At 41.3% G+C, this 13,048-nt stretch overlaps 2 protein-coding genes across 2 annotated transcripts in view; one reads left to right on the top strand and one right to left on the bottom strand.

Moving 5' to 3' along the window:
* LOC134655988 (autophagy-related protein 2 homolog A) overlaps positions 1-4,909 on the top strand; it is a 43,101-nt gene extending 38,192 nt beyond the window's left edge. The window contains exons 34-37 of the mRNA XM_063511503.1: positions 229-356; positions 1,620-1,774; positions 2,445-2,609; positions 4,703-4,909. Coding sequence (XP_063367573.1) covers positions 229-356; positions 1,620-1,774; positions 2,445-2,609; positions 4,703-4,903 — 649 coding nt within the window. The 3' untranslated portion in view covers positions 4,904-4,909. The remainder of the gene's footprint in view (positions 1-228; positions 357-1,619; positions 1,775-2,444; positions 2,610-4,702) is intronic.
* A 5,127-nt stretch (positions 4,910-10,036) lies between these two features.
* LOC134655712 (small ribosomal subunit protein uS5m) lies at positions 10,037-12,946 on the bottom strand. Its single transcript, XM_063511173.1, has 7 exons — positions 12,706-12,946; positions 12,406-12,625; positions 11,844-11,977; positions 11,430-11,524; positions 11,128-11,263; positions 10,771-10,970; positions 10,037-10,443 (listed from the first exon to the last, which is right to left on the bottom strand). The coding sequence occupies exons 1-7, from the start codon at positions 12,854-12,856 to the stop codon at positions 10,087-10,089; spliced, it is 1,293 nt and encodes a 430-aa protein (XP_063367243.1). The 5' UTR covers positions 12,857-12,946; the 3' UTR covers positions 10,037-10,086.
* Positions 12,947-13,048: the final 102 nt, after the last annotated feature.

Here is a 13,048-nt window from a genome sequence, read left to right on the forward strand (position 1 = left end):
CCGTCACCAGGCTGTATCTCATGAACCGCGATAGCTAGACAGTTGAAATTTTCACAAATGATGTATCTCTGTTGCCGCTATAACAACAAATACTAAAAATAAAATAAAATAAATATTTAAGGGGGGCTCCCATACAACAAACACGATTTTTTTGCTCTATTTTTTGTTGATGGTGCGGAACCCTACGTGCGGGAGTCCGACTCGCACTTGGCCGGTTTTTTGTTTCAGACTTGGGCTACTTGGCCTCGAGAAGCTGGTACAATGGGCCTTGCACGAGTGGTTGTCGGACATCAAGCGGCACCAGCTCCCCGGCCTGCTCGGCGGCATCGGGCCCATGCACTCGCTGCTGCAGTTAAGTAAGTTCCAACATCCCTGAAAACTACAGTTGAGAGTAAAAAATACATTTTAATTTATGAATAAAAAATTGCCACGTTCATGAGGGTCAGTATTGCTCGTGCAAATATAACAATCCTGCAACGAGAGCAGTTAAAAAACCTCTATAAGGGCCACTTGCACCATTCGACTAACCCGGGGTTAACCGGTTAAACCATTAACCCAGTATCAAATTGTACTGGTAACCATGGTAACTCCAGGTTTAACTGGTTAACCTCAAGTTAGTGGAATGGTGCAAGTGGCTCTAAGAAGAATGTATCTTTGATGTTAAAAACCTCACTAAATTCTACTCTGAACATTTTTTTTCCTCACAAGCTAAACTTCCAACTTTTATTCGACTTTTGCTTGTATCACAAGTTATAAATTAGCTCGGATGAGTTCTACGATGTCGCGAGATACATTAACCTGATAGTTTCGCTAGCCATAGTGCGGTAACTCAACACTAGTGTTACCCACGCGCGATTCACAGAGCCAGTTATCATTAAGTGTAAGGCCTGAGTGGACGCTCGAGCTGGGCGTGCAGCGGGGCGGGGCGTGCGGCGTGCATGTTAAACAAATGCAAACGTATAGGAGCGGCCTTAGTGCATGGTGGTCAAATTACTCCTGACCCCGACGCCACGCTGCACGCCCCGCCGAACGCTCCGCTTCGAGCGTCCACTCAGGCCTTAAGCTTTGGATTCCTCCGAAAACGATGCCGTAATATGACGGCCGCTATATAGCGTTGAATGACGTCACTAGAACGTTGTCTATGTAAACAAGATGGCGCGGTTTCCTAGACGGCGTTACGTTATGTTGAGTGTCAACGTAACGTAAGATGACGGCCGTCATGACGGTGTCGATAGTTTCGTGAACGTTTTATTAGATAGCGTGACGCCATTTTGAATAAATGACACGAGATTTGAATAAATGATTCCGTACTACGATTATTTTCCTCTTCTGATGATATTTCATCCTCCAAGTAAATTATAGATGATCAAGCAAATCTTGTCAGTAGGAAAAGGCGCGAAATTCAAATTTTCTATGGGATGTTATCCCATCGCGCCTACATTTTTCAAATTTGCCGGTTTGACCTTGGTGGATGACGGTGTGTTATGACGCCGTGGTACTTTCCACATGTCGCCACCGTAAAGACGGCCGTCTTTTGCTGCCGCTATATGACGGCCGTCATATGACGGCACCGTTTTCGGAGGAATCCAAAGCTTTACACTAAGTATTTTTGTCCACAGTAACGGGAATACGCGACCTGGTGTGGCTGCCCGTGGAGCAGTGGCGGCGCGACGGGCGGCTGGTGCACGGGCTGCGGCGCGGCGCCGCCTCCTTCACCGCGCGCACCGCCGTCGCCGCGCTCGACATCACCACGCGCCTGCTGCAGCTCATACAGGTCTCACAATATTCATGCCCCATAACGTATCCAGACAGTTGGAGCACACCCAGTGTTGTGAATAACGTTTATTTTTAGACTTAAAGACTCGAGCCCTCAAGACTCGACTATATGGGGACTACATTATCTATGATGAAAAGGGACCTCATTGTCGATGGCGCTTACGCCGCCCAGCGTCGCGCGGCATTGTATTTATATCGGAGCATCGTTAATAATGGCGTAAGTGCCATCGACAATAAGGTCCCTTTTCATAGATAACGTTACATATTTGAGAATTGTATTTATTTAATTATGCGTGTGGATGTAAGAAATCGTATTTGCCGCTTTTGAGGCGTTAAGCCTCGAGAGTCTTAAGGGTTCGAGTCTTTAAGCCTCAAAGTGAGCGTTATTCACAACACTAAGTACACGTTATCTGCTAAATTACCGCGTTTGAATAACTATAGCAGTAACTCCTACATATCTATATCGATCTTTCGATTGTATCCGTGGAGTTTGCTTTTAGCAACATAATTTCATTAACGGAATTAGTCCAGTTTTTTTTTTTCATTTTTTTCCAGTTTCGAACTGACAATCTTTCTTAAAACTACTATTTATGATCCATTAAAGATGTAAGCTATTTAATTTCTAAACATAATTTAGCTTCATAAATTTTTTTTGGTTGTTGTGGCAGGCGACGGCAGAAACGGCGTTCGACATGCTAACGCCCGCGCCGACGTTACAACTCGCGCCGGCGTACGAGCGCCGCGAGCGACGCCGCCGCCGCCGCCGCGACCCCGCGCGTCTGCCGCAGGACATCCGCCAGGGCGTCGCCACCGCATACCACACCGTCAAGGAGGTAGGGTCTCTGTTACACTGCTGATGATGTTACAGGTGTCAATGAAACGGCGTTCGACATGCTAACGCCCGCGCCGACGTTACAACTCGCGCCGGCGTACGAGCGCCGCGAGCGACGCCGCCGCCGCCGCCGCGACCCCGCGCGTCTGCCGCAGGACATCCGCCAGGGCGTCGCCACCGCATACCACACCGTCAAGGAGGTAGGGTCTCTGTTACACTGCTGATGATGTTACAGGTGTCAATGAAACGGCGTTCGACATGCTAACGCCCGCGCCGACGTTACAACTCGCGCCGGCGTACGAGCGCCGCGAGCGACGCCGCCGCCGCCGCCGCGACCCCGCGCGTCTGCCGCAGGACATCCGCCAGGGCGTCGCCACCGCATACCACACCGTCAAGGAGGTAGGGTCTCTGTTACACTGCTGATGATGTTACAGGTGTCAATGAAACGGCGTTCGACATGCTAACGCCCGCGCCGACGTTACAACTCGCGCCGGCGTACGAGCGCCGCGAGCGACGCCGCCGCCGCCGCCGCGACCCCGCGCGTCTGCCGCAGGACATCCGCCAGGGCGTCGCCACCGCATACCACACCGTCAAGGAGGTAGGGTCTCTGTTACACTGCTGATGATGTTACAGGTGTCAATGAAACGGCGTTCGACATGCTAACGCCCGCGCCGACGTTACAACTCGCGCCGGCGTACGAGCGCCGCGAGCGACGCCGCCGCCGCCGCCGCGACCCCGCGCGTCTGCCGCAGGACATCCGCCAGGGCGTCGCCACCGCATACCACACCGTCAAGGAGGTAGGATCTCTGTTACACTGCTGATGATGTTACAGGTGTCAATGAAGCGGCGGTCGACATGCCGACACCGGTATGAGATGTACCTATACATACATGTTATGCCGGCGTTATATGTACCATTCTTTGCAAAAACAATTAAGTTGGTACGCTACATTTTCGGGAAACAAATAGCATTCATTTTACCTAAGCGAACACCTCGCAAAAACTAACGTTATTTTTTCTACTCGTCGACTGCAATGCTTGAATTAAGACTTCGTATACCAAAGTGAAATTGCATACTTTTCTCACTATGGGACCCCAACTCAACTATAATATTCATTTCGATACAGTTTAGGCAACTATAATATTCATTTCGATACAGTTTAGTCAACTATAATGAAATTGAAATCGAAAGCGCGGAGCAAGTACCAGGGCCTCATGAGTTACGAGAAGGTGTCGTTGACCAACCGGGGGCGCGGGGGCCGGGTCGAAGGTATCGCGGCTGCTCGCGCATACTTACGCTGTATACTTTTGGTTTTTTTACCTACATATATGATTCTTCTACTAGTTTTAAGTTTTTTTTTTTGTTGACTCGTAGAAAAAGTATTGTATACAATAGTGATATAATCAAGCTTTTCAATCTCGTACCTTCCTTAGGCAACCCAGCAAGCTTCGTTGCCTAAACACGGTACTCGACTGAAAATGTATAATAGTAGTTTATGTGACTGCTACATAATGAGAGGCATTAAAATACGAGTGTGGGTTTAAGAAACGAACGTTAGTGAGTTTCTTAAAAGGATCACACGAGTGTTTTAATGCCTAATTATGTACAGTTACATACACTACTTTATCTAAACACATACTTAAAACTAACTAAAAGATAAACTGTACGTCAAATGGCGGCGAATGAAAACTTTTTTCACGCATGTCACACATCCGTAGTTTTTTTAATTCCTAGACAAAAGAATGAAGTCCCTATTCTCATGTCACTCGAGATCAAATATCGTGCGGTTTATATTAAAAAAACATAATAAATTGACGTTTCGTATCGATAACTGTTTTAATATCTATGGATACTAGAATAGAGACCCACTTGAGTTTTGACTGTTGTTCCAAATTTAAACTCATAACGATACTAAAAATTTGTAACGTTATAACTACTTATAACTTTACAGTACAAATTTTCCTACTAACACAGATAAGAAAGTTCTCATAGTAAAATTGGTTGTAATAAAGCTGGTCATTTCCTACGGTTTCTGAACGCATTATAGAGCAATAATGACATGTGTGTAGATAAAATACTATTTTTCACATGCAGGGCTTCGCCGAAACGGCAGCAACCATGGCACTGGCCGCGCGCTGCGAGAGCGGGGTGGGCGTGCTGCGGCACCTGCCGGGCGCGGCCGTGGCGCCGCTGGCGCTGGCGGCGGGCGGCGCGGCCGACGTGCTGGGCGGCGTGCGCGCCTCGCTCGCGCCGCACCAGCACCGCGACAGCGCCGACAAGTGGCGCGCGCACTGACCCACGGCACAGAACAGATACAGTACAGAAGTCAATCACATGTATGTACTTCACTTTTCATACCTACGCTCGGCGGTCGCTCTAGGGTTGTCAACTATGATTTATGCACAAAAAACTATCGTGGTAGTGGTACTCGTATCTAGTAGTGGCCGGGGCGGGGTGCTTAGGTGGGTACCTGGGTACCTACATAACTTTTCTGTTTAACGTTAAAACGAACCATCGAAATACAAGCAGATACCTACTTACCTTTCTGAAACCACTGGTAGCTTAAAAAACGACAATTCACTGTTTAATGTTGAATTTAAACAACCGTCCACTGAACAGTTATAATAACTTTTTTTTAGTTTCTCCATTATAGAGAAATATAGTAAGACAAGAGTGCTCACTCCATACATCAGTTAGACTATTAATTTCAGTGTCTACATCAAGCATCGAGTAGCGGAACTATCAGTACTGCTACTTGACAATAGATATAGCACCGACCGGAAAGTCTTATAAAGCCGGCCACACACACTAGGTTATAACCGATGGTTATGCCTGCACAGTTTACTTGTGCACAGTTTACTTGTGCAGGCATAACTGAACGTGTGTATGACATGACTCCTTGCCTGCGCAAGCAAACTCCTTGCCTGCGCAAGCAAAATTGAAAATATCAAAATTTATATTTTTTGCCTGTCGGTTGTGCTTGCGCACTTCGCTTGCGCAGGCATAACTGAACGTGTGTGGCTGGCAGGCTTGATAGGCTTCAGTTATCCAGTGATTGCCGAGGGGATAGGTCGCAAGTCACTGTGCAACAATGTCGTCTCGCAAACGAAATGCAATTGTAGAGGATTTTTAGTAGATTTTTAGGGTTCCGTAACCAAAGGGTAAAACAGGACCCTATTACTAAGACTCCACTGTCCGTCTTTCCGTCTGTCACTAGGCTGTATCTCATGAACTATGCTAGTTAGACTGTTGAAATGTTCACAGATGATCTATTTCTGTTGCCTCTAGTACAACAAATACTAAAAAACCGGCCAAGTGCGAGTCGGAGTGGGGCTCCCATGATTTTTTTTCCGTTTTTATAGATAATGGTACGGTACCCTTCGTGCGCGAGTCCCACTCGCACTTGGCCAGTTTTATTATTTTTTAAGTGTGGAGTGGATTCATGGTTTGTATGCGTGTATGGCTGACGAAATATAAACCTAATAGCGCTATTGCATCGACGTCAACGACCGCTACCGGTGCCATGATGGTTTGATTTGAGAGTTGTGCAGGTTTGTCGTTACGTGTGTGTGCCCTATGGAACTCGGTCGTGCCTGTTGGTTTTGCTTGCACAAGCAAAACCGACACGCAAAACCTAGTGTGTGTGGCCAGCTTAAGACTCAGTCTTACTGATAGTTCCGCTACTCGATGCTATTGAGATAAGACTTTCCGGTCGGTGCTACATCTATTGTCAAGTAGCAGTACTAATAGTTCCGCTACTCGATGCTAGATGCTAATAGTCTTTTTGGTACTAAAACTGATGTATGGAGTGAGCAATCTATGTATTTTTTTCTATGGTGGGGGGGGTCTAGCCGTAAGCGATATCTATGTATGCTTGGTACGTCTGGTAACCCTAGCCGCGGACTGGACGCACGCGCCGAGTAGTTCGTAGACGGGCACCGCGTGCGGTGGAACCACCTCCATGAAATACAAGACGCCATATGCCATCGAAAACTCTCAAATTCTACTTTATTTATTTGAAGATTAATGGTCAATGGTATATTCTTTCACAGGACCAGGATATCGCACACGATGAGTAGCTTCAATGAAGAAAAAATTCAACTAATCTTTACACTGGTAAACAATTATACAGTACAGAAACGTGTTAATAATTGCTAATTTTAATTTACGATCAACATAATATCACATCCATTTGTGTTCAAAATTCTAAACGTTCCTACCGTTCGCCCCTTCATTATGTTATTTTCAAGCACTCTTAAAAGGGTGGATAAATTAATTTTAAACATTTCAAGGTACTACTATTATTAATTATTGTAAAAAGTTCGCCAAAAACAAAGTTTTGATACGATGTATTTTTGTAGTCATTATCATTCATTTGTGATCGAAGGAAATACAACTATTACAACGTAATAACGTTTTCAATTAAAGAGAGCATAAAAGACATGTAGTTGTCTGTCAGCTAGCGCATCGCCTCGCTGATTGGTGTAGAATACAGCCATACATTGTACTATTGTCGTTCTCATAAGATTTCACATTACATTCGAAATATTATCCTATACTTAAGTCTTGCATGAAAACCGCTTTTGTGTTTTCGGCGTTCTATCTAAGGCTGCGGTTCTGCTGAGACGAGAGACGAGAAACCGCAAAATAAAAGAAGGCTCGAAGGAATCAACCCTCGTTTCTTGTTCATCCCTTCTCCGCTCCGTGACAGTAAAACCACAGCCTAAAGTCTAGCAACTTAAAATTCGTAGCTTAGTATGTGGAACAACCATTGGCGCGTCTAAAAACGGCGTATTCGTGCAAGGACACATTTAAATAATAGTTTATATCGATAGGGATTTCGCTAATACATTAGTTTTCAAATTTTTAGATTTAAACTTTTTCAAATATATGGTGCTTAATTTTAGTAGCATTTAGAGCATTTAGTTGCCTTTATGTTTCCGTTTTTATTTTTATTTGTTGATGTAAATAATTTTTCAAATTGTTGGAACAGCAGTTAAACCGTCGTAAAGAAAATTATGTGGCAAATAATGAAAATTGTGTGGTTAATAGGTAATATAATTTTCTTTATGACGACAGGGTTTGGTGCCATGACATGATATTGTTGTAAATAACAAGCGCGTAAAAATTAAAATTGGTTCGATCCGGCGGATACAGAAAATAAAGTGAACACAAGTCGAATGTGGGGTTTATTGTGTCCCATTTATCAGTTTGTATAAACTCAACTCGTTCTATCGTATCGGACCATATTTGAAGCTCATACCTAATTTTATATACTAATTATGCTTTGAAAATAAAGCATTTTATATACTTGCACATTCGATATGCGTAGCGTCCAACATCAAGATGTATCGTTACATCACGGTGCGTAGCAAAGATGCCAATCGCTTACGCTCCGTAGCGTCATCATCGTCACACTAGTATGGAAGAGCGATAGAGAGAAATTACTGTATCGTTCGCTACGGAGTGAACGATTGGCATCTTGGCTAGGCATCCAGTAATTTTAGTTTTTTTCAAATACAACGTTCAAAATCAACCAAGGAAAAAGATCAAGAGTCAAGATTCTAACCTTTATACTCATAGAGATAAGGTTCACTATTGCAGTAGAAATTTAACGCGCTTGCATTTTACAAAAACCTATAGGAATTATAAATTATTCTACCTATCTTAGAAATGTGATATAAAACGTCGAAAATTGCAATTGACTCAATCAAATGCGACTGGCTTAATGTTAAGTGGAGTAAACATAATTAAAATATTATATAACATTTTTAAATATTAGATATGTATTATACACCTTAAATAACTTAGAGTTTGTATTGTAACATCCCTTTAATTTAAACGGTAGGTAACTATTTAAAATGTATTTTGCTGTCGCGCAGCGGGGTAAAAAGTTTATCGGGATGGTATAGTGCAAACTGACGGTTTTTTTCTATCTAACTGTGACTAATATTTGTAGTACATGGAGCTAATAGCAACTTTCAATATTGTCACAATTTAGTAATTTTATTTTAATTTAGTTGTGAAGCAGACTGCCCTAAGATATGAAGAACTAAAGATATATTGATGCACTGAAAGTATTGGCTATGTGCGTGTTGAGTAAATCAGCATCAGCGCACATAGTGGCAGAAATTGAACTTTCCGGTCGGGTGCCATAAAGGGGCACATACCCAATAACAAAACTTATGTTTGCTCAGAATTGGGCTAATTTACCTATATAAGCGTTTTTCATGTGAAACCATTGTCAGCATCAGATGTAGCGACAGCTAAGCGGGCCATATTTAACACTACTACTTACTTCTTTATCATTAAACGAGCTGGCATAGCAATTTTCGAGCGTACCTATAGTTATTGTATTACTTTAAATAAGATTTCACCATCATCAAATTATGTAGGCATCTCTTGGGGTGATCTGCTTGACATGTAGTTCTATAGATTTTATAATGGACCGATAGATTTCATTAGTTCTTGTGATGACATTTATATACGTGTGATCCTCTAGCAGTAAACTAAGTTTTTATTCCAATAGAAATATTTTGTTTTGTTTCTATCTTGAAGCAACAGATTGAAAGTTTTATGTTAGATTATTCATCAAAAGTCAGTCTTTATAGAGAATAAATAAAATTGACACTTTATTCGATGTTTTATTCAAAAAATTGACAGGCCTACTATAGTAACATATCGGCAGTTAAAGTCACAAACCTCATTTAACCAACAAAAACAATTATTTCCTAGGGGCATTAGGAGCACTTAGGAGGCCAAAGTCATTCAGCTAAGTAAGTAAGCTAATGCAATGACAGGTAACTTTATTCTGTAACCCATTCGGACAAGTGTGTGTGTGTAAAATATGGATATTCCACCCATCCAATTTTATTGCCCAATGTGTATGCGTCTCACGTTTTGGTTAAATATCTGGGAGACCGAGCTTTACTCGGAAAACATAAAAACTCAAAAATGCGCGTTTTCCAAGAGATAAGACCTAGCTAGATCGATTTTTCGCCCCCGAAAACCCCTATATAGTAAATTTCATCGAAATCGTTAGAGTCGTTTCAGAGATCCCCGAAATATATATGTCACCGTAAAATTGTAAAAACTCGTCATATTATAATCTCGCTAGTTACATTATAAACTGACGGCAGGGAGATTATAATCTAACCTAACCTACGTTAGATTATAAACTAACGGGTTCACAATCTTACGGTGTCATATATATAAATAAACAAGAATTGCTCGTTTGAAGGTATTAGATTAGATAAGAGAGTGAGATTCAATGACATTGGACAGGTGGAATACCACCCTTAGATGAAAAAATTAGGTAACAGAATTCCTAAACATTTGTTACTGTTATCTATGTATCATACTTATGCCTTATGCCAACAAAGATGCCACCTTGTAACTAAGACGATCGTGAAATAAGAGAACATTGTGAACTATAAACATTTATTGAACACTAAATTACATTACAGCCTAAAACTAATCTAAGTTGCTTCCTCAGTCTTTTCTTCCGGATACTTGTCAGTGAGGAAACTCTTTACCTCCCCATATTCTACCTTCAAGTTTTTCCTGATCTTCTCATGGTTCCTAAACTTCTCATATTTCTTCAGGAATATTTGGTAGTGAGGCATGGTCTCGTAAAACCGGGGGAATTTCTTTTTCCTCAATATAACTTTTTCATTCATGACATACTGGATGAAGTCTAAGGTTTCGTCTTTACGTATTTCCTCTTTGGTCCTCACTTCACTAGGACTTGCTATCACTTTAGGGTAGTATTCATTTTCTTGGCGATACTCCACTAGGTGAAGTTTCTTTTCTTCTGCCAGCTGTTGATGTGTCCTCTGAAAATGAAGTGTATCTCGTTGATATGGTTTTGAACTTAGCAGTCGTAATAATAAAGTTTATTTTTGGTTACATTGTTATTATTTACTGTTCTTATTTTTTGTATACTTGTATTTGGCTTTAAAAAGAAGATATGAGGTTCCACCCTTCAGACTATTTACTCTTGACAGCAACATTGTCTATATTGGAAAGGTAATTCATTTTTTTTCCTGTTTAGTACCAGAGTCTGGCAAGCCAACTTTGTCAGTAGAGGTGTCAAAAAGCGCGAAATTATCTACTGACAAAGCTAAAAAACTAGCTAGCTAATAAATAAGATCAAAACCAACCTGTTGAAGTAGCCCAATGAAGAAAGCCTTTACAATGTGCTGTAAGTTGTTGGAGCCCTCAACCTTTGCTCGGATGTCCTTGATGCCGATAGCCTGACATATTTCCTTAATGGCTCTGTGGCAACTAAGCCCGTAGCCTTCATTTTTCTTCTGTACAAATATTTTTGTCTTACCAAATGCTGTGTAGAAATCGTGGAAGACTGAAAAAATATTATAAAAGTTTTAGCCATAAAATAACACTCCATTGAATTTATCATTTAAATACTAGCTAAAACAAATGTTGTACGAGTAATATCAAACAGTATTTTGTACAGTTCTTAAAAGAAAAACCAAAAAGTGATGTTACAATGTCCTTACTTGTGTGTCCGTTGTAAATTTCAAAATGCATTAATTTCTGCCCAGCTCGATTCCTGGCCTTCCTCATGGCAGCAGATGCCTCTTTTGATCTTCCAAAACCAAATCCAGCCAGTCCTTGCTTGTTGCCAGTTACCACCTAAATTATAAACAGTTTTTAACAATATAATCAGTTAAAAAAAAACTAGACTTATGGCACAGTTACACTGGGTTGTTCCATGCCTGGATGCATACTTTGCATTTAGCAACAGACATGGTCATTGACCCAGTTTGATTGCACCCTAACATTATCAAGTTTTACAGACCATTGCTTGGTAGTTCCTAGTGCGGCCAAGACTTCCTTTCATAATAAGTAGTGAACGAAGCTGGAGCACTTTGGTGTCAAAACCGACAAATTCATCTGGAATAAATATTATAATATTAGTACCCGAAATTAAACCATAAACAAAAATTTGCAGCTTTAAACTGATACTATGAATCAATTTATTTTATTAATGCTTTAAAAAAAATTGAAACTGTATTGTATGTGTATGAAATATTTCATTTTAAATATCTGTGTCAAGACAAAAGTTAAAGACTAACAAAGATTTTTAGATTTTGCACTACTATTACTAGAGTAGTATTCTTAGATATGCAATTAGATTATTGAGTTAGGCTTCAAAAGCAATTTTAATATACCCTTTCAATCCTTTGATGTATATTGATAACATTTAACATACCTTCACCAATTGGGTCTGGGGGTCCAATGCTCCTGCCCGGCATACGGGTGCCGGACCAACCTCTCTCAATAGGGCTAAGCTTTAGGCGACGGAACTTAGTCATAGAATCCCGAAGCTTAATGAGTTTATCCATCCTGAAAATGAAGCAATTTTTAATGTGGTAGAATAACATTTTGAAAAACGGTGAAAAACCATTTAGTACTGTTATTAAACCATGTATTTAGTATAGATTTTAATTGATAGGCAATTCAAGTGTTTAAAATTTGAAAAATGATATTTTATAAATCATAAATTAATAATGAATGCTGTCAAGCCCCGTCTCCATATCGCGCGGCAAACCATCGAACATTGGCTTGCGCGGCTGCCTATTGTTCCATGTCCAACCTATGTTCAATGGTTTGCCGCGCGATATGGAGACGGGGCTTGACGGCATTAATTATTAATTTATGGCTTTACATAAATGTATGTAATAGTTAATAGTTGCAGAACTATGTGTAACAACTACATAGTCAAACAAACAAGAGACCTCTTTCTCGGAATGTTAAGATTTCCTTTCCTTTACCTTTCTGGGTCATCTGGCAGGCGTTGCTGTTTCAAAAGTTCTCTGCCGCGAATGACAGGGGCAGACAGACCAGGCCACAACATGTTGATCTTGCCCACACCAATCATCTGACCGCGATTGAGATCACGAATCCTGATACGCCCCGTGCCCTTACCACGACCCTTTTTGGCACCAGGGTTACTTACTGAAGTTACTGATTTCCATAATTTCTCTGCGGGTACTGTGGGCATAAAATACAACTCGTGACGTGATAGTTGCTAAACAAAGTCATTTTAGAAAAAAAAACTCCGGTTTACTTACATTTGTTGAAGAAACTTACACAAGCAACTGATGTAGTGCCAAGATTCCTTTTGAGGTTAGCAGCGGCATTATTAAACAAAGGCGCTGGTTTGTACAGTAAGCTTATTGGCCTACTTAAAATATTTCCCAAACTAAGTAATTTAATAGTCATGATTCCAGTTTTTACTTTACGACACTTTGTTTATTTTATATAATAAAAGCCATAGCCTGCATATCAGCAGGCTGATAGCTGACACAAGTGACACTCTCGTTTTGACGTATTAAAGACGTTTTTTAACCGTAACTTTCATTGGGTTCGGCCAAGGTTCGGCTTTAGTTTCTGATATCTTGGCCAAGTCCTAGT

Source organism: Cydia amplana, chromosome 17 (genome assembly GCF_948474715.1).
Source record: "Cydia amplana chromosome 17, ilCydAmpl1.1, whole genome shotgun sequence".
NCBI classification, from domain to species: domain Eukaryota; kingdom Metazoa; phylum Arthropoda; class Insecta; order Lepidoptera; family Tortricidae; genus Cydia; species Cydia amplana.